The sequence below is a fragment of the Python bivittatus genome, unplaced genomic scaffold, assembly GCF_059951505.1.
Source record: "Python bivittatus isolate LINGU-HERP-01145 unplaced genomic scaffold, Pbiv_v1 ctg000340_np1212, whole genome shotgun sequence".
NCBI classification, from domain to species: Eukaryota; Metazoa; Chordata; class Lepidosauria; order Squamata; family Pythonidae; genus Python; species Python bivittatus.
In genome coordinates, this window is record NW_028277056.1 from 2,412,501 (window position 1) to 2,433,513 (window position 21,013).

The window sequence follows — 21,013 nt, forward strand, 5'->3', positions numbered from 1 at the left end:
TCTAAAAGTTGATAAAGCTACCATTTTCCAACCTGTCCTTAATTCCTCACAAAATTACAAAATGCATCAGATCGCTTTCCGAAAGAAGAACTGGAAATCCTTTTGCAGTTTTAAACTAAAGATATCCGGTTAACACCAGATCGATCGCTCACTCAAAGTACAAATTACTATACAATGAATTAAATCCATACTAGAAACTTTATTTTCCGTAACGCTGCATTTCAGCCTCTGCACATACAAGGACCCAAATTCTGGGTGTGGTGCAAAACCATGCAGAAAATCGTCATCCAGAAATGGCTTCCAATCAGAACTGAATTCGATGTCAGACGTTTATATTAATACTGCGGTACGTTGCAAAAAAATGAACCCTGTGCTACGAACGAAGGTGATGTAGTGGTGAAGATGCAGGACCAGGAGCAGGAAGACCCAGGTTCGAGTCCCTACTCAGCCAAGAAACTTTCCAGGGGCTCTTGGGGCCAAGTCACTTTCTCCCAGCCAACCTACCTCACAGGGTTGTTGTAGTGGGGGAAAAACAGGGAAATCTAACAAGCAAATGTAAAGGATCTGTGTTTTTCAAACTTGGCAACTTTAAGAGGTGTGGACTTCAACTCCCAGAATTCCCCAGCCAGCATGGCTGGCTGGGGAATTCTGGGAGTTGAAGTCCACACCTCTTAAAGTTGCCAAGTTTGAAAAACACTCATCTAAAGGATAAATAGAGAATAAAAGAACTAAGAACATACTATGTATCAACAATTCTGGCCAAATAAAACCCACATTCCAGGAGCTGTCTACAGTCACAGAAAGAACTTGGGGTTAATGTGTTGGGGGGGGCATCATGCTTGATTTTAATAGTTCTTTTTATTCCAGGCTGTTTCGTTTAATGTTTTTAACTGTTTTAATTAGTATTATTTTTGTAAGCCACCCATAGTTGACTGGAGAAGATGGCTATATTAAATCTAAATCTAAATCACTTTCATCTCTGGTATTTTGCACCCGTAATCTCTTCTGCTCCTCCTTAGCCAATTAGGCAGCAGATGATCCCACAGAAGAGGATCTCTGGAGCTCAGAGTCCTTGGGGTCCAGACCTGGGGAGTCCTTGGGGCTCTCTGAGCTGGGTGGTTTTCCTGCAGACGTTTCGTGGCCCAACTAGGTAGCATCATCAGTGCAAACTGAATCAAGGGACTAGCAAGGAGAAAACCAGACCCCCACCCACACTGGCAGGGCAAGCCACCGTATATAAACAGGGAGAAAACCCCACGCTCCCTAGCACTGATGATGTTACCTAGACGGGTCATGCAACGTCTGCAAGCAAACCGCCAAGCTCAGAGAGCACCACGGACTCCACAGGTAGATGACTGTCCAAACATTTTTCAGTCTTAAATCTCTGCACCTAATAGAACCAGAGATTTGAAAAACTTGTACATTATCCCCATATACAAATACACCTTTACATTTAGATCACTTAATGTTTGCGGTTTTCATTTAAAAAGAGAAGTTACTAGTACTGGTGGCTTTTAAGTTTCCTATAGCAGAGGAAGAAGAGGAGGAGGAGGAGGAGGAGGAGGAAGAGGAGGAGGAAGAGGAAGAGGAAGAGGAGAAGGGGAAGGGGGAGGAGGAGGAGGAAGAGGAAGAGGAAGAGGAAGAGGAAGAGGAAGAGGAAGAGGAAGAGGAGAAGGGGAAGGGGAAGGGGGAGGAGGAGGAGGAGGAGGGGAAGGGGAAGGGGAAGGGGGAGGAGAAGGAGGAGGAGGAGGAGGAGGAGGAGGAGGAGAAGGAGGAGAAGGAGAGCCATGTTATACAACCTATACTTAGCTAAGCAGTACATTTTGAGTGTTTTTAGCCGTTTTTATTGAACTCAGCCCTGAAAGCATGAACCAACAATAGCATCACTGTAAGGGGAGGCAAGAATTTTTATGCTTAATTGGGTGGTTACATAAGTTTTTACACAGACCTGTTATTCTTTACATGCCATTTTCCAAACATCTGCCCAGGGGTTCAAATCAAGCGAGCCCTCCAGGCGTTGTTTTTTATGAGCCGCAAGACAAATAGCAACTGCTTTTTCCAGGAACAGAACAAAGACCGTAGAAGTCCAGCTTAGGTCTCAAAGGAAGCCAAGACTCATCGAAGCTGCAGCGCTGCTGCCCTCAGAGAGCTCTGAAGTGTTTGGAAGGGTTCTTCAGTGAGCTTCACTGCAATGGATTGGTCCCGAATGACTCCGGTTTCCTTTGGAAACGGCACATTCCCTTACACCAGTGTTGTCCAAACTTGGCCCCTTTAAGATGAGTGGACTTCAACTCCCAGAATTCCCCAGCCAGCATGGCTGGCTGGGGAATTCTGGGAGTTGAAGTCCACTCATCTTAAAGGGGCCAAGTTTGGACCACACTGCCCTACAGAGACTCCTTAAAATGCACTGCCGTTATTAAATACATTTATTTCGTGTTGATAAAATAAAAAAGTTCTGCTTAAACATTTTAATTTTAATTTAAAATTATTAAACAGATTTATTAAAATGCGTCCCAAGGAATAAACATCAAGAAACAACGGGGTGAATGTATGAGCATCAGAAGATAAAAATTCATGGGGTCAGTGGCTATCCAAGGGCTTCTGGACCAGCAGCTAGAGCCTGGTTCTCTCTGACCTCCTCCAACAACTGGTATGAACAGACAAACCAACTCCATTCCTTCTGATGATCATCCTGACCAGCTTCTCCTGGGACTTTCAGCCTCTATGAATTTGCATCATCTTCTTCAGATCATCCAAGGTGATGGTCACCAGCGTAGCTATGGGTCTCAGGGTTCTGAGTCCCAAATCCTCAGCCCAAATCCTTAGCCCAACCCTTTGGTTTTGTGGGTTGCAAGACTGTCAAGCCAAGAAGCAAGAATTCCAGAAATTTCAGAAAGGTCTCATCTCTTAGTCCTGGGGTAGGCGCAGAATCTTGGAACCTGCAAGAGGAATTTCCAACTCCCTTTATGGTGGTCTCCTAAGGGCGAGACTCTTGGGGTGCTTCAAAACGCTTCTTCCCGGGTTCCTCCTCACCTGGGCTGGGTCGCCCTGTATGAGCTAGGCTGCCAACAGACTCGCCTTCCATCTCTCATTTTCATCTCTCTCCATTCCATACCTTTCCCAGCTTGCCCACAACCTCTCACATTCCCCAAAAACTGATCTGCAAGGCTTCCACCATCACAGACAGAAGAAGAGCTTCAGTTTAGTTTTGCTTTTTTGCTTACGTGGAGATTTTGGAGCCTCACAAAAGTCTTTCACTCCAAAGACCTAGCCAAATATTGACAAAACGTCTGCTGGATGAAGAAGCGCTGGGCCCAATGGAAGCGCTGAGACCTTCCACAGGTTCACATGGAGGCTTTGGACAGATTTAAGTCAGTGACATGATGCTCCTGCAAGGTCCCCACAACTCACACTCCCCAGACACGCTGGACTGCAGCTCTCATTGACTTTAGGCAGCCTGGCCACAAACTGTACTTGATGGGGTGATGGGAGTTGTAGTCCCTCACGCCTAGAGGACATTAACCTGGAGAAATCTGACATTAGTCATTCATCATGGAATCCAGATCGCAAATCAACTCTGCTCCACTGGATCCAGTGCTTGTGTCAAAATGGTGCAGAGCCCCCCAAGCACCTGCGCAGCCACAGACACATCTCAGCAACTAGCAGCCTTGATTATAACTATCTAAAGATGCTTTTAATTGGAGTAGCAAGCTCCAAATTCCTGTTCTTGTAAATCAGTAAAAATGTGAATTTGGTTTCTTTTTATGTTAAAATTGGGCTTAATATAACAGAAAGTGTTGTTTCACGTATACTGGGCATGAATATTTAATATTTAATAAGGGTTGCTTACAACCACCTTATTCTTTTGGATGCAGTTCGGGAGTTGGAACATGGTTTGGTCTCATCCTATATGGACATATTTGGGACTGAACTTCACAAGACTGCTAGCATGATTGATTGATTGATTGATTATGTGCCATCCAATTGTGGTCGACTCTTAGTGACCACATAGATTTTCTCCATGGTGATCTGTCCCTAACCTGGTCCTTCAGGTCTCCCAAGGGTGCCCCCATCGCCACTGGAACTAAATCCATCCACCTTGCTGCTGGTTGTCCTCTTCTTCTCCTTCCTTCCAACTTTCCTAGCATTATGGACTTCTCAAGACAGCTGGGTCTTCACATGGATTGCTTGATTATCTGCCATCAAGTCAGTGTCAATTTTTATTGACCACACCAATTTTCTCCATGACAATGTGTCTCCAACCTGGTCTTCAGATCTTCCAATGGTGCCCCCATCACCACTGTAACTGAGTCCCTCCACCATGATATTGGTCGTCCTCTTCTTGTCTTTCCTTCCACCATTCCCAGCATTATGGACTTCTCCAGAGAGCTGGGTCTTCATATAATGTGTCCAAAGTAGGATAATTTGAGCCTGGTCATTTATGCCTCATATCTTAAGTTCCTCTTGACTGTATCTCCAGTATTTGCTACCTATCAAGATCTCATATGGATTCCTGATTCATAGGATTATCCCAAACAATCATTATACTATGCTGGAAGGCTAAATCTACACCTGATTTGCAGGAACGGATTGCTGAGATGTACCATCTATCAGCATATTTCAACAAAGGGCAACCAAGGCTTTAAGCAATTCGGTCAATTTTGGGAGAGCTGTGAACTTTCCAAGATTTTTTCCCTTTATGTCACATCACATTTCTTAACCGGTCTTTCCTTTTTTCTTTTTCCTGTTCATTAATTTGGCAAAATATTTTTTAAAAGATTTGAACTGGAAAAATAAATCAAGGGCGAACTGATCGTGGGCAAAGCAGAGCCCCAGCCCGCCATGCCATCTTTGTTTCCCAGAATGCATCAGGGCTCCATAGATATTCTCAGAACTAAAAAATGACAGATGGATGGAAATCCCCCCCCATGAGTACCCACAAGATGCTCTCAAAATAGCAAAAGCATCCACCATCCCAAAAAGGTCTGACGATCTCTGGAACAGCCGATTGTTCTGTGCCACTAAACGCAAGCCTGGCGTTCCTCCAATGCCCGCTATGGTCTTCTGAAGGAGCCCAAGGAGCCTGTTGGGGTCGCATTCAGGATACTCCAGAATGGCAAGGATTATTTCATTTGGCTGCCCGTAATTGAGTGGTGTTTCTTCGATCTTTCTTGCACTGATTTATGGGGATCTCATTTCTCTATTGATTTCCTGGAATGTGGAACGGAAGGAGAAGTCTAACTTGCTCCTGCTTGAATGCCCTTTGCTGCCAGATGACGACTTGTCCCGTTGGATGTGATGCCAAGGGCACGACTGGCGGGGATTTTCAAACACCCAAGAGAAGCTGCTCACAGTGTTGCACCAGCGAGAATTATACACCAACCCTGAACTGAACAAGATCCACCACTGTTGTGCAACGCTGTCGTTGGGCTAGCAACTGAGCCAGAAGTCCTCAAGCCTTCCTCCAGACTACCATCCGCAATGGAGATGCTCTGCTACATTGGGCTTGTCCTACATTCCAGGGACCTGTTTGGGGCAAGGGTCCAATTCCATTCTCAGGTAGGAATGGAGATGCTCCTCCCTAGAGGAGGCCCTTCTCTTTCTAGATCACCTTGGGAAGGGTGGGAGATGGATCTCCTCTCTCAACAGTGGACATCAGTGGCTGCTGCTGCTGGTTCACTGCATCATCAGCAGAAGACTAAGAGGCATGACACTTGGAGACAAGGCAGGTGGTAGCACCCACTGGCCTTGGCTGAATCAGACCTGGTTAGGGTTTGGATGGGAGACCACCAGGAGCACAGACTCAGGAAGATGACTTTGGCAGAGATATGCAGGAACTGTTGCCTAGGCAAAGGGGACCCACACATTTTTTAAGTCCAGAATGTCCAGATAACATTTGGAAGTGGCTGAGAAAGACACCTCCCTAATTCACAGCAGTATAAGAAAGGGAGGAGGTCCAGCACCATCCGCCTTCCAAGATTCTGCTATTATGCATCACCGATCTCAGTAAAAGTAGTTTTAGCCTTCCTGTGGAGTTGATTTCCTGCTCTGGTCGACCTCGTGGGGCTGACACCAGGCTAGACAGGAAGTCGAAAAAAGCTCTCAGAAGGCAGCAGTGGCCAACCACTTGCGTTTCACGGCCAAGGAAGCTACAAAGACAGGTCATTGGAGTCACCAGAAGTTAAGTTTGACTTGGAAGTCTTTACCTCTTCACTTTTATCATGCCCAGGAGAACAATTTCTCTCTTCTGGCTTCATTTTCCTCTTCCCTTCATTTCCTTGTGCTTGGGAATTGGGGGTGGCTACTAGCAAGCAAGTCATGGAAGGACTGGTGGTGGTGGTGGGAAATATATATGTATATATTTGGCTTTGCTACAAAGAGATGGTGATGTGGCAGTTGAACAAAAAGTGTTTGGCCTTCCAGGTCCAGGGAAAACAGCCTTTGTTATAAAACATGATGCTGGAGTGAAGACCTACCACTTTGGAATCTAAGATTCCCCTCAATACAGAGGCCATCTTCATGCAGCACAGCAGCCCAGCTTCATTAAGCCATTTTCTGGATTTGCACAGTTCACAACACACCAAGCCACACAGACCCCTGCAAAAAGCCATCCAACCTTCACCCACTGGAGGAGACGCTGAGTTGAGACGGGCAGCCATGCCAGCTGAATGAAGACAGACACAAGAGTTAAGTGTGCTGTGAGAACACAACTGCTATCTTGGCAAAGGCTGATGTTCAGCCTGCCCCAGAAAGATTTAACCAAAGGTTAAGTTGGGAATACAAGAACAGCTGAGGATCCTCACTAGGACGCAGCCGCTTGGACTAATGCAAACAAGGCAGCAGCGTCTAAATAAATGTGCAGCCACAGCTGAATGAAGAAAGGGCGCCACCGAGCCCCGAGCACTTCTGCTTTTGGTCTGACTTCCTGTTCTGACCTTGGTTTTTCAAGGAACTACCAAAACAGAACCCCGGCCCCACCAGCACTGGCAGGGCAGGCCACAGCAGATAAACAGCGAGCAAACCCCGTCCCATTCCAGCGCTGAAGACGTGACCTAGCCGGGCAATGAAACGTTTGCAAGAAAACAGCCAAGCTCAGAGGACCCCACGGACTCCACCTTGGTTTTCCTCCAGATCAGGGGACCCAGCCGGAATAACCCACACACACAGAGGCAGAGGCAAACAATGCTGGGGTGTTCAGTTACCAAAGAGGACTTGGCTTCCCACATCAGTCTGCAGCTGCGGAAGAGGGGCAAAGAGAGAAGTTTCTAAAGAGATTTGAACCAGCCAGGGGCATGGGGGGGGGGGGGTGAAAAAAAAATCAGGACTCCGCCTGCACCAGGTCCTTGTCCCTTTTTTACAGGTACCCCAGAAACCAGCTGGGGAATAGACACTACATCCTCCTTTCTCACCCACGTTACGATCGTTTGCAAAACGTCCATAGTATACAGTGCCTGCCCAGCTCTCAAAGGTTGGAGAAACTCTGGGGGTGAGAGGCTAGATTTTAAATCGATGTTGCACGGGGCGCCGTAACAGCAACACAGCCCCACCAAGGCCATCTCCATGAGGACAGGGACTTTCTATGGTCCTCTTGATGACGCCAGCAGTTTGGGTGCAGCACAGGACCAGAATTGGAAGGGTGAATCTGGTGAGGTGGCAACCGATGGCTCTGAAGAAAGCCATTCCATAAACAAGTTGAACTGTGCAGGGCCATCAAACAAACCACCGAGGATCTGTTAACTTGAAAAATGGGAGGGAAGAGAACAGAGTTTAAATCCTGGAGGAAAGATTTGTAGAAACACTTGGCCTCCCTTGTGCCACAGGAGGCAACGCTCTCTTTCTTGTCTGCAGTGAAGAACCTAGCCTAGCCCAGTCATGGCTGTGAGCCTTCTGCCCAGGAAGCCAATTCCTGAATAAACGGGTCAAACAGCTGGAGAAGGGAGACCAAGGGCCAAACCTGACTGGGAAACTTGAGCACAAGTTCTTGGCTCCTGTTATGGAGCTCTCCTGCAAGCGGAGCCCAACCAAGGGCCAACCGTGGCTTAAAGGTTAGGACACCTGAGAAAATGGAGATGCATTTTGCCTCCTTTAAGGGTTCATTGGACTTGATTTTAGTTCTAGAGGAGTGTTTCTCAACCTCAGCAACTTTAAGGTGTGTGGACTTCAATTCCCAGAATTCCCCAGCCAGCATGTCCCTCCCTCCCTCCCTCCCTCCCTCCCTCCCTCCCTCCCTCCCTCCCTCCCTCCCTCCCTTTCCTTCCCTTCCTTCCTTCCTTCCTTCCATCCTTCCTTCCTTCCTTCCATCCTTCCATCCTTCCTTCCTTCCTTCCTTCCTTCCTTCCTTCCTTCCTTCCTTCTCTCTTCCCTCCTCTCCTCTCCTCTCCTCTCCTCTCTCCTCTCCTCTCCTCTCCTCTCCTTCCTATTTCGCTCTCCTTCCTTCCTTCCTTCCTTCCTTCCTTCCTTCCTTCCTTCCTTCCTTCCTTCCTTCCTTCCTTCCTCCCTCCCTCCCTCCCTCCCTCCCCCCTTCCCTTCCTCTTTCTCGCCTGCCTGCCTTCTCTCCTCCCTCCCCACCTACCCTTTGCAGCTCTTCACCCTCCCAGAGAACAGCCTTAAAAGAAAAGTCCAGCTGTCCTTCCCAGAAACATTGGTGCACCCAACCCCCAATGGAAAACTGGCCAATGAACCCAAATTGTTTGTGCAAAATAAGCCTATGCAAATTGTTTGGCACCCACAATCTTCTCAGCACCTCTGTCCCTTCCTTTCCAGCTTGCTTGTGCTCAGAAGACCATGAGAAGTTCAAAGATCCGGGGCGGCCTCCACTTCCTGTCCATGGGAGGGGGGCTGGAGGGCTGTCACGCCCACCGCCAAGGGACAGACTGTCTAGAGGCAGGTCAGCTACAAACCCAACAGCTTGCATTCACCTAACCTGTTCACTGGCTTGGTTAAACCCTGGTTAGGTTTTTGGAGGCTTGGGGTTTGGTGCAGCCATGGCTGTGATGGAAGCTCTACCCTATGCGTGTAGCATGTGTGACGCATGTAAAAAATGGGCAGAGCTTCTATCATCCCATCGCAGCCACCCATTTGACTTTTTGGACCATATCCTGGGGATATCCCTGCACCAAACGTCTTCACACCCTTCAGATATCCTAGAGCAGTGTTTCTCAACCTTGGCCACTTTAAGACGTGGGGACTTCAACTCCCAGAATTCCCCAGCCAGTTGAAGTCCCCATGTCTTAAAGTGGCTAAACATTGCCCTAGAGTCACAACCCACCCTGTTTGTTCCTTACGACAGTTCAAATCCAGAAAATGGGTTAATTCAGCAACCAAGTTAAATGTCTTATAAAAACAGGGTGTCAGGGTCAAAAACTCCAGGACTAGATAAAACGAGACTTTAACCCCTGTTCCTGAGTTCTCTTTCCCTGATTGGCTTCCTTCCCCCTTTCTCCCGGTCTGGCCCACCTCAGCGGTCCTTCTGCATACAGGTGCGAACCTACGCATCCCTGCCTCACATACCTGTGGCTACACCTGCCTTCAATTATTTAAAATCTGTTTCTGAGCTTGCAACCGACAGCGGGATTCTTGGGCTTTGTAACTCTGAAAGCATCTGCTCTTAAAGCAAGGAGACTGAACAGGATTCACGAGGTCAGCTAAAATAGATCCATATGTCATGCAATTGTCCCGAGAGAGCAATGCTTCAAACATTATCTGCTAAACCGTTGGCAATTCCCTTCTTCAGACACAGTGCTATGCGCTGGCACTGCCCGGCTACCCAGATGACCCGGTTGCACAAACACGGTACGGCACGACAGAGAAAAGCGACGTCTTTTCTGATGGTGCCTTCTTCCTCTCTCACGCCTGCAAATCTTGCAATTTATCTCACCATAAATGCAAATGCATGTATTTTCGGTAAGAGGAACAAAGGCTCCTTTGGAGGTCAAACACCCCGAGCTTCTGTAACTCCATCGCATAAGAATTGCTTCTGAAAGAAGTACGTTCACAGGAACGTGGACAGTACTTTTAGACCAGGGTTTCTCAACCTTGGCAACTTTAAGACAGGTGGATTTCAACTCCCAGAATTCCCCAGCCAGCATGGCTGGCTGGGGAATTCTGGGAGTTGAAGTCCACCCATCTTAAAGCTGCCAAGGTTGAGAAACTCTGGTTTAGACTAAGAGAACAGGCTTTTTACTCTGAGCAAGAAAAACAGTGAGACTCATCCAAGGATCCTAAAGTTGGAAGACACCGTTTCCATCATCCAGGCCAACCTTTGGTTTAGTTCAGGAATCCCAAAGAAAATATCCCCGATAAATTATTGTCTTGCCTTTCCTGAAGCTGTCTAGCGGAGGAGCCCAGGGTCACTTTGGGTCACTGGATCCACCGTCAAAAGCTGCTTTTACCTTTTTCTCATCCATCACCCAGAACCTGGCTTCCTGTAGCGAGTTCCCTGTCCTGCCCTCTGGGATGAGAGAACAGCTCTCAACCTTCTTTTGTAAGATGCTCTTTCAGATCCTGATCGCTCTCTCTCATCCCTGTTCTCTCTCATCCCAGAGGGCAAGACAGGGAACATATTACAGGAAGCCAAATTCTGGGTGAAACAGCCACAGACCAGCACTCGGTAGAGCAGTCATGAATTCCTTGGAAAAGATATTCAAATGCTGGGATGTTATCCATGCCTACAAAGATCAGAATCGTGCAAGCCATGGGATTCCCTGTGACCATCTCTGGAAGCAAAAGTTGGACTTTGAAGAAGCAGGAGAGGAAGAGCATTGATGCTTTTGAACTTTGGGTTTGGAGGAGACTCCTGAGAAGACCATGGACAACCAACAGAACAAATGAATCCTAGAAGTTCACTTGAGGCACAATAACCAGGATCAAATTTTCCTACTGCTCATAATGGGAAGATCTAACTCTCTGGAGATGACTATAACGCTGGGAAAAGCGGAAAGAAACAGAAAAAGAAACAAGATGGATGGGCTCAGTTGTGCTGGTGATGGGGGCACCCCTGGAAGACCCGAAAAGACCAGGTTAGGGACAGACTGTCCTGGAGAAAATCCATCTGTAGTATATGGTCCCTAAGAGTTGACTCCAACTTGATGGCATATAATCAATCAATGCAAAGACCCAGCTTCCTAGAGAAGTCTATGGGAAAGGTGGAAGGACAGAGAAGAAGAGGATGACCAGCAGCAAGGTAGATGAACTTGACTATAGTAGCAATGGAGGCACCATTGGGAGACATGAAGGGATAGTTTGAGGACAGATCACCCTGGAGAAGGTCTATTTGCATGGTTGCTAAGAGTGACACTGACCTCATGGCACATAGTCAACCAACCAACCAACCAACCACCAACCAAATCTCCCCTCTCCTCAAGGCTAAACATGTCCAGTTCCTTGACTCTCTCTTCATTGGACTTCATTTCTTTTCCCTGATCATGTTCACTCCACTTGTCTTCCCTGAACCCTGTAGGACCTGATGTCATATCTCTCTCCAGTTTGATGAGAATTCTCTCTAGTTTGAAGACCATCGATGAGCATTCTTTGAGTATAACTTTTGAGCCGACTATACATCCATTTAATAATCAAGTCGTTCCTCTCATACTGAAGTAATCAAAATGTCCTGGGGTGCTTTTGTCAAAAGAGATGTTTATATCAAGATATATTATGTCTACAGCATTCCTGTATCTATTAAGGGAATTACTTGATCCAAAAAACGAGATAAATGGTAGTCTGGCAAGAACTATTCTTGACAAATCTATACTGACTTCTGGTAATTCTTACACTGTTTGCAAAGTGCTTACAGATCAATCTCTTTATGCCCTACACATTTCCCAGTATCATGGTCAGACTCCACTGGTCTGTAATTCGCTGAGTCTTCCCTTTTCACCTCTTTAAAAACAGGGAAGTTCACAGTCCTCCAATCGTCTGGCACATCACCAGTTCTCTGCAATTTCTCAAGGATCAGACATTTGCCAGACAATCAACTCTTTCCTCCAGTACTCCGGGATGCAGCATCTGGTCCTGGAGATTTAAATTCATTCAAAGTAAAGATATTTCCTGACTAGGTTTCAGACATTCTCCCAGTTGCAAATCTACCCCTTCATCCTGCTCTTCAAACAGTTTAGTGCAGTGTTTCTCAACCTTGGCCACTTTAAGATATGCGGACTTCAACTCCCAGAATTCCCCAGCCAGCCATGCTGGCTGGGGAATTCTGGGAGTTGAAGTCCACACATTTTAAAGCATGGTCTAGTGGAACACATACTTTTTGTTGGAGAGGATGTATCAAAATAGGAGTTGAGCAGCTCTCTATCCTCATGTGCTAGCAACTGACCATCTACACAGAAGATAAACAGATCCATTTCTCTCCGTCTAGAGAAATCCTTCTGCTCTGAATGGCATCTTTTGCCAACCTTGACTCCTTCTTAGCATTAAGCTTTCTTGCACCTCTCTACCTTTACGGGTAGTCCGTAGTCTGCCTCACGACCTGCCCTATTTTCACCTTCTATCTGGGTCTTTTCCAGTCTTCACTAAACACCCCCCCCCCCAATATCCATGGGTATGGCCTGCTCTGCACGAACCACACTTCTAGAGAAATATATTTCTGACCTGGATCAAAGTGGATTATTAACAGCAAAATCAGACAGAAGCGAAACAAAGCACAGGCTGAACTAAGGAATGTCAAATGGATGCTCTGTGAAACGATAATGGTGATGCGCATTAAGATCTCTCAGGAAGCAGGAGGTACGTTTTCTGGGCCTTCTCCAGCTGAACTCGGAAGCTGGACCTGCCCAGGGAGAAAATCAGGAGGCCTCCTCCGGCTAACCTGTTTGACCGGAAGGCGTCAGTTTTGGTGAAACCAAGTTTCAAAATGGGAGCCTATAGTAGACGCACGGCTCTCCTCCTACAATTTCACTAGGGGCGGTGGAGGAGGGGGTTGGAGAAAACCTGCCCTAGATATTCCAGGGGAGAGCAAGGCAGCAGTAAGATGATTTTTCCCAGCCATAGCTGCAATGAAATAGCTCTGGGGAGGAAGGGAGGAAGAGGAAGGGAGGAAGGGAGGAAGGGAGGAAGGGAGGAAGGGGGGAAGGGGGGAAGGGGGGAAGGGGGGAAGGGGAAGGGGGGAGGGAGGCAAATACCCCAAGTCAGCAGTCACCCCAACCAGAGGCTCCCTGTTCCAAAAGGAGAATGACACACTTAGCACAGCTGTCCCCAAATATAGGAGCAGGTTTGCCAGGGGGCTGGTGGTGGTGGTGATGGTGAGGGACGCCTGACAAACCATCTCAACCTATTGATGCGGATGAGCAGGCAGCCAACTGAACAGGCTGAGGACTCTGGGGTCTACCATCCCAGGCAGGTCAGGGGGGGCGGGGTCTGAAGGCCAACATATCGGGGGGGGGCATCATGTTGGGGAAGTCTGATCTAAGCCAGCTGCCCAATTGCAACTCTGCCAGCCCTTTGCTAGGGAGCCTGAAAGGATCCGCCATTTGGAGAATCCCGCTGGCAAAAACCGATCGATCCGTCCGCAAAGCCTTCCCGTGCTCCCCCTCAGGTGAATCTCTCCTGCGCGGGTACGCAGGCGCTTTTTGCACCAATGGCACGGTCCACCCTGAAAAGCTGAACGCCCGATCGGCTGCCCTCTCTCGGGCTCTGAAGCCCCGGCTCACTGGTCCTCCATCCTCCGCCTGAAGGAAGCGGGAGGGGTCCTGCAGGGACAGCACGGCTGGCACCCCCCGGGAATATTTGTGGGCCTCCACTGGGTGGGGAGGGGGCAAGGGGAGCCCTGCAAAGAGCACCCGTCTGCACGTTTGCACGGCACTGCCATGACCGGGTGGTGCCACTGGGGCTTCTACGCAGCCCCGGGCAGGCGGTTGGACTAGGGCTGCCCCGGGACCCCTCCGAACGCAGTGATCCTGAGAGGCCGCAAGCCCACCCAGCACCCCCAGCAGTTCGGATCCTCCCACAGTGCGAGCTGCATTGCAAGAGGTCAGAAGGGGCTTTGTGTCTCTCGCTGCTGTTCTTTTAAAAAGCACAGAAGACAAGAATTTGCCGCGGTTACATTGCAGACAATGAGGACCAGGAAACCAGTTTGTTCAATCGGGGATTTCCCACCATCCTGATTTCCCAGGTCAATTAGCACTGTTTCTCCTACGTCAAGTGTGGTTTCTCTCCACCCTCTCAACGTTCAAAAAACACCTTGCACGGGTTCGCACAACCCACTGGCCTGTTATCAGATGGGAGTTCAGGAGTTGCAGAAACCCAGGCCCCAATTTAGCATGTCAGGTTAGCCATCAGTCTGTGGGTCAACAGTGTGCTGTAAAAGCAACCAGGACCCTTCGGTGCCAGCTGCCCCTCAGCCACTGGAGCTCCCCCAGCCTGGCGTACCTCACAGTGTTATCGTAGGGGGAAAGTGCAGGATAGAAGCCATCTTAATAGATAAAAAATAAAAATTCTTACACCCAAGAGAGGGGCCAGGGGAAACATGGCTTTGTGGACCTTCAGCTGTACGGAACTACAGTGCCCAGCATTCCCTACCAGTCTTGGTGGGGAAGGAGGCTGGGATCAGCAACCCCCCACCCCCCACCCGCTTCTGGGCAGCATTTGCCAAATAGAGGGGCCCAAGGTTTGCAGGAAAGACACCCCAGCTGCAGCTTTTCCCTGCTGCTAGTCCTCATCGGTTGCTATCCAGAGGTAAAATGCCTCCGAGCGTGGAGGTTCCATGCAGGGATCAAGAAAAGATGCTGGGGGGGGGGGGAGCAAACATACAGCCCAGAAGGATGGGGGGGCAATGAGAGTCTTCCCCTCCCAGTGCTTTTTTCCCCTCGGCTGGAAGAAAACCGCCCTCCCCGTTTTCGGCAGAACCGGCTACCGTGAATTCGCGCAGCCTTCGCACGAAGGCGGCGAGCCCCGATCCGCGCCGGATTAGCTGCCCCGCGGGGACCGCCTGGCTCAGCGGGGGCGCCCCGGAAGGCGGGAGAAGCCCGCGGCGCGCGGAAGGCCCCCCCCCGCGCCCAGCGCTGCCCGCATTCCGACCGCCCAGGTCCGCGCAACCGGCTCTCCCGGCCGCGCAGCGCAACCCCCGGCGCGCATCTGCGCCGCGCCTTCCCACGCTGCGCCTCGGCCGTGCCCGGGAGCCCCAGCGCTGCCCCCGTCGGGCGCTCGCATCCGCCGGGACGCCGCGCGGGCGGCAGCCGAGCCGAGCCAGCCGCGGAGGGCCGAGCGGAGGGGCGGCGGGGGCGCGCGTCCGCGGGCGCACGGCCGGGACCGGGACCGGGACCCCGCGGCGCCCACTGACCTGGTGCCTTTGTCGCCCATGGCCGCGGGCCCTGGCCCTGGCCGGACGCCGGGCGGGACCGGGACGAGTCGGGCGAGCGCCGCCGCCGCCCGCGAGGGCGCTCCGTCGGTCGGTCGGTCGGTCGGGTCGGGTCGGGTCGGGTCGCGTCCGGGCGCGCCGCTCCCTGCTGCGGACAGGGACGCGGCGCCGGCCGGCCGGGCGCGGGGAGGCTGCTGCCCGCCCGCCCGCCCGCCTTCGCCTTCGCCGGCGAGGCTGCCCCGCTGCCTCCGCTGCCCTGCCTGCCCACCGCTGGCTGGCGCCGCCCGGGCTCCCCGCCGGTCAGTCCGCGGCCAGGCACCGGCGCAGCGCTGGGAGTCCGCCAAGGAGCGGAGCGGAGCGGAGCGCCGCCGCCAGAGGCTCCAGCTGCTGCGCCGCCTCCAGCCGCCGCCAGCCGCGTCACGCCCGGGAGAGAAGCTGCCCCTCTCCGGCACGCGCGGGGAGACGCGTTCACACGGCGCCAGGCTTCCGCCCCGGATCACGTGTCCGGGAGGAGGGCGAGCGCGTCCCCCACGCAAGCGGGGAGGCGCCTGCCGAGCGGGGCTTCGGGAGGGGAGGGGAGGGGAGGGGGCGCGCGGCGAGCGGGCGGCGTCTGCACGACTCGCTGAGCCTGAGCGAGGGGAGGGGGCGCCGCGCGGCGTCCTCCCCTCCCGCGGTCCAGGCGCCTGTTCCAAATCGGGGGAACCGATGCCCGCATCGGGCGCCGCGGCCTCCCGTTTCACGGAGGCAGACCCGCAAGCCGCTTCCTCTGCATCCCTACCAGCCTTGTACCCCCCTGAAAGGCAGTCTACCCTACCCCGGCTGCATTCTCACGACGCTCAATCACAGCGCTGGGCAAACGCAGCCGTGGTGTGCAGTCCAGGACTCCAGAAGGTGGGGTCAATTGAGTCAATCCCTGGACAGGAGTCCTGCTAGAGTTCTGACCTGTGCACAAGACAAACCCACTGAATGCTGTCCTAGATATAACGCAACCCATTTTACAGATGGGGGACGCCAAGGTCGAGGCCCTTCTGCTGAAAAATGCACAACAGTGCTATGACAAAGCAAATCACATCAAAGAACGCCAGCAGGACCCAGGGGCCATAGGCCTTTCCTTACATGGCTTCATAGCAGCTCCCCGTTCAGACATGCGGACTGGGACTCGGAAGTCCACCTACTGGTCCCCCATCACTTTGCTCCAGGAGTTCAGCAGCTGAAAGACGCTTCCGAGGGCAGCGGGTGCCCAGGCGTCACCCTGCCAAGGCCTCAAGAAGACTTTCCTGCCTAACTTACAACCCTGAGATGTCCTGGTGGTCCCCCATCCAAGTACTCCGTTTTGGGAGGTCAGGCAAGGCCAGCCTGGTGGTGGTGCTGCCGCTGCTCCCTCTCATGGGCAAAAGAGGGAGGTTTTCTTCCTGGATGCCTTTGAAGTCCCATTCTAGCCTTTCCCTGCAGGCTTTCTTAGTGGTGTCCCATCCAGGGACTGCCCAAGTCTGACCCTGCTTGGGGAGGGCAGCCAGCACTGGCCAGGCGCTGCTGAATCAAGGGCCCACAATTAAAACAGCAACAGAAGACAGGAGGAAGACCCCAAGGAGCAAATGCCCACAAGCCGTAGCTGGTTGGAAGGGGGCATTCGGGAGTCTACTGAACTTCCGGGGAAGAAATTGCGAAGACTGACAACCGCGGCGGAAGGAAGTAGACCGGCTCTTGGTAATTCCTCTCCGGACAAGGAGCGGACTTGAGATCACCCACACGTGCTCCAGACAGCTGCTCCCCTCGAGGAGACCACAAGTCAGGGGTCTCCGGCAGGTTTAGAGCTCTGGGAGAGGACGGAAGAGCCACCTTGCTCAGACTGCGGTTGGCGCCTTTGAAAGGACGCTGGGTTCACACGCTTCCTTTTCCAATCGCTTTCGGAAATGGCTCGTTAACCGCTTTTCAGCTGTTAGGATCCTTTGGATCAGCAAGTTTTACAGCACCGGTTGAGTTTCCTTCAATCCTTAGCAAAAGAAGTTTTAAATACAAGTTTAAGGACTTAATTTTTTTTTTCCTTTTGGAATAAACAGCAAAAGGGTGACTAGAACTTTGATTTTGGAAACTTACAAATGGACTAAGGGTCCAGATGGATTTGAAATAAGATTTTGGAAGTAGTTATGAGAATCCTTCCTGTGGGAAAACGCTTTTGTTTTTAATTTTTCTTAAAAAACATAATAAGACTTTAAAAATTAGAGGGAACTAGAAGGAATTAAAGACTACAATTAAAGGAGAAGAACACTTAAATTTGACTTACTAACACAAAATGGAACAAAATATCTTAACACTGGACATATTGAAGGATATTTGTGAACAGTGGACCCAGAAGTTAATTTTAAGAGTGTCTGCCATTATAGGTAGACTGTGTCTAAAAGATGTTATGGAAGAGGAACAAGGTTTACCGGGCAAGACTGGGACTGATCTGAAAGTGGATTTAAAAATGACAGGCTGCAAGAATGACATGGAAAAAGATTCTACGCTGGACATAGAAAAGAAACCGGCTGATATCTTAATAATTAAAAGGGATATACAAATAACAAACCAAGAGAGTGACCTGGATAATTTTCCTATATTGGATTTACAAAAGCGGCTTGTTCAAGTTTTGAAGAATGTTGTGAGAGGGAACAAAGAAAAAATGAAAAGAAATTCTAGGACATTATTTGAAGGGACTAAAGATCAAGACTGTTAAAAGTAAAAGGAAGGAATATAAAGTGGGTTTATTTGATCAACGTTAAAATAGATAGGTTGTTATTTCTGGTGACTCTTAATGGACTTTTGCTGACATCAGGACTGAAACGATGAGGCTTTAAGGATCTGTTTATAGATAAGAGATGGGAAAGGGGAAGAAGAGATCATTTGTCGTATTTTAAGAGAAGGCGATAAGTTACTAAAATTGTTTATACTTATTGTGATGGAGGATGGGATTCATACATTTCTTTTTCTTTACTATATTCTTACTTTTTCTCTTTTTTTCTCTTTTCCTTTCTCTTTTTTTCTTTTTTTTCTTTTCTTTTTTAGTCTGTATTAGTTTTTATCTTTTTAATTGCAACTTTTAATAAAATTACTATAAAAATAAAAAAGAAAGAAGGGGGCATTCGGCATGCGGGGGAAACATTCCACCTTTGCATCGGGAGGTCAAAGGCCCCTCAGCCCCCCCAAGAACCAACCCCGTACCATGGAAAGCGGGGCAAAGGGGATCGTGGACTCCCCACTGCTTATAATCGATTGGGGCCCCGATTCCCCAGTGCTCAGATTTTCTGTAAGTCAGGCCGTTATCCCCTCATTTTTTAGGCTACCACAACACCCTTGATGGCAGCTTGATTGGCAGCTGAGGCAAGTCACCACAGCCCAACTACCAACTGGGAGGAATTGGTTTGGTGGTGTTACCCCTGGAATTTAATCCCTGCCAACAGGGCTCCGGGTGCAAATCCAGGGCTGGCGTGAACCTCAAAGCCATCCATGGCTCAACACCCGTATTTATAGAACCGTCTTGCCCAGACCCATCTGGAGAGGGGCTGCTGGGGGTCCCCATCCCACCTGGGAAGCGAAAGGAATGGGGGCCCTGAGGTGATCCCTGCACCATGAAAGGGCAGGGATGATTTTCCTTGCTTGCAAAGGAGCTGAAAGCGACCTGGGCAACCTTGGAAAGTGGATTCATTTTTTATTATTTTCATGGTCCGTCTCATTTTGTCACACGGCAAACTGGCCGGAGTCACTCTGTGGCCTGATTTCTTTAATCCCTCTGAAACACACCCGAAATTTGGCCTCACAGTTATATTTCTCACACACGCGCGTGCACACGGACACACGCACCTTTGCTATAGGCCATCTGGCAAAAGGAAGGACTTATCACACGTCACACACAGCCAGCTGGCACTTGCTCCGTTCACACAAGCCACCGGACTAGGGGTCAACCAGGGGTGCGCTGGGCACACTCAGCCCATCTGTTCATGTCACGGTTCCGTGTTTGCGGATAAACCCTAGCAGAGACAGCCGTAGCTTCAATCCTGGCTCTGTTTCTCACTTCTCTTCCTTAATGGTTTATTTATTAACACTTCAAATAAAAGAGGATGGATTTTATTTGCACCGACTTAAGCATTTTACAGGTAAACCATTTGGGCATCAAAATTCAAAACATACCGTGGAGCATTCAGTCTCTAAAAAAAGATTGGAAAAGCCAGACTTGACAATTGCTTAACCCAGTGTTCTCAACCTTAGCAACTTTAAGATAGGTGGAGTTCAACTCCCAGAATTCCCCAGCCAGCATGGCTGGCTGGGGAATTCTGGGAATTGAAGTCCACCTATCTTAAAGTTGCCAAGGTTGAGAAACACTGGCTTAACCAGCCAACCTCAGCAACTTGAGGATGTATGCAACTCCCAGAATTCCCCAGCCAACATGTTAGCTGTAGAATTCTGGGAGTTGAAGTCCATACGTGCTGGCTGGGGAATTCTGGGAGTTGAAGTCCACACATCTTCAAGCTGTCAAGGTTGGGAAACACTGCTGTAAACAGGTGGTGGACCCAAGCAGTGGAAACTTGAATAATCCTCCATAGGTGGCTAAATGTAACTTGGATCGGCCCCAACCAGCACTTGGGATTCTGGGAGTTGTAGTTTAGCCAGCAGACAAATTCCCTAGTCTGGGGGGGAGAAACACAGCCAGGATGCTTATTCACAGCATTGGGAGCGACAGAGTTTTTCTCTGACTTACCTGAAGAGTTAACTTTTGGGAGAGGCAAGAGCTGAGCTTGCTTAAGACATCACAGCGAAGATCTGGAAATCCTCCTCTGCTCAGTTAGCGCGAGCAGCACAATGCCCACATTCACACCACCCATTTAACCTGCTTGCTGGAGGTCGTTGTTCCTGTTTTGCCCGCAGGAAGCAGTGACAACACCGGGCTGACCTGGCCTGATCTCACAAAACTGAAGGCTGGGATGGGGCACCACCAGGAAATCCCAGAGCTGTAGGTTAGACAGGGAAATCTTTCTTCTTATATTGCACGTACATCATGTTCTGGGCATTCACAAAACATTGGACTGTACACTAACCCAACAGCCTGGGTTTGCACAACATGCTAAGCCACTAAAAACCTAACCAAAAATATTTAAAAAACAAATGTTGCTGAAATACAATTGCTGGGTCTTCATTTCACCTGATTCAGAGTGTTGGGTGAACACTGCCAAGTAATGCTGTTGAATTTCTATAATAACAGTACAATAATAAAATCAAGTGATGGCTAAAGGTACATTAAGTGGAGCTCCCAGACAAACCAGTTTGAATTGATGAGGGCCAGGTCTGACTGAGACTTGGATAGGAGACCACCAGGAGACCCCAGGAGTGTAGGCTATGTTGAGGAAGATGAGAAACATCCCGGAAGGGAGCAAAGGCTTACCGCATCCACGCTGTGGCCAAGAAAGATACATGGATGATGCCAGGAAGCCACCAGGAAGTGCCTCAAGCGAGTCCTTATCATAGAAGTACCAACTAATATTCCTCAACAGATTCCAAATGAAAAATGGAAAAACAAAAAGGTGGGGAGGCCTCTCGACCAGCACGGCTTTACTCTGCTTTTTTTTTTTTTTTTTAAGTCACAGAATGTCCATCTTCTTCAACAGTTACATCTCTGGAATTTGCTATCTTGTCATGCCAATTAACGTCCAACAGCTTTGAGATGTCTTTCAAAGGGAAGCA

The 21,013-nt window shown here is 49.7% G+C and overlaps 1 protein-coding gene across 1 annotated transcript in view; it reads right to left on the reverse strand.

Annotated features, from left to right (window-relative positions):
- Positions 1-15,825, reverse strand: part of ARRB1 (arrestin beta 1) — a 96,442-nt gene extending 80,617 nt beyond the window's left edge. The window contains exon 1 of the mRNA XM_088140408.1: positions 15,281-15,825. Coding sequence (XP_087996534.1) covers positions 15,281-15,300 — 20 coding nt within the window. The 5' untranslated portion in view covers positions 15,301-15,825. The remainder of the gene's footprint in view (positions 1-15,280) is intronic.
- Between the last annotated feature and the right edge of the window lie 5,188 nt (positions 15,826-21,013).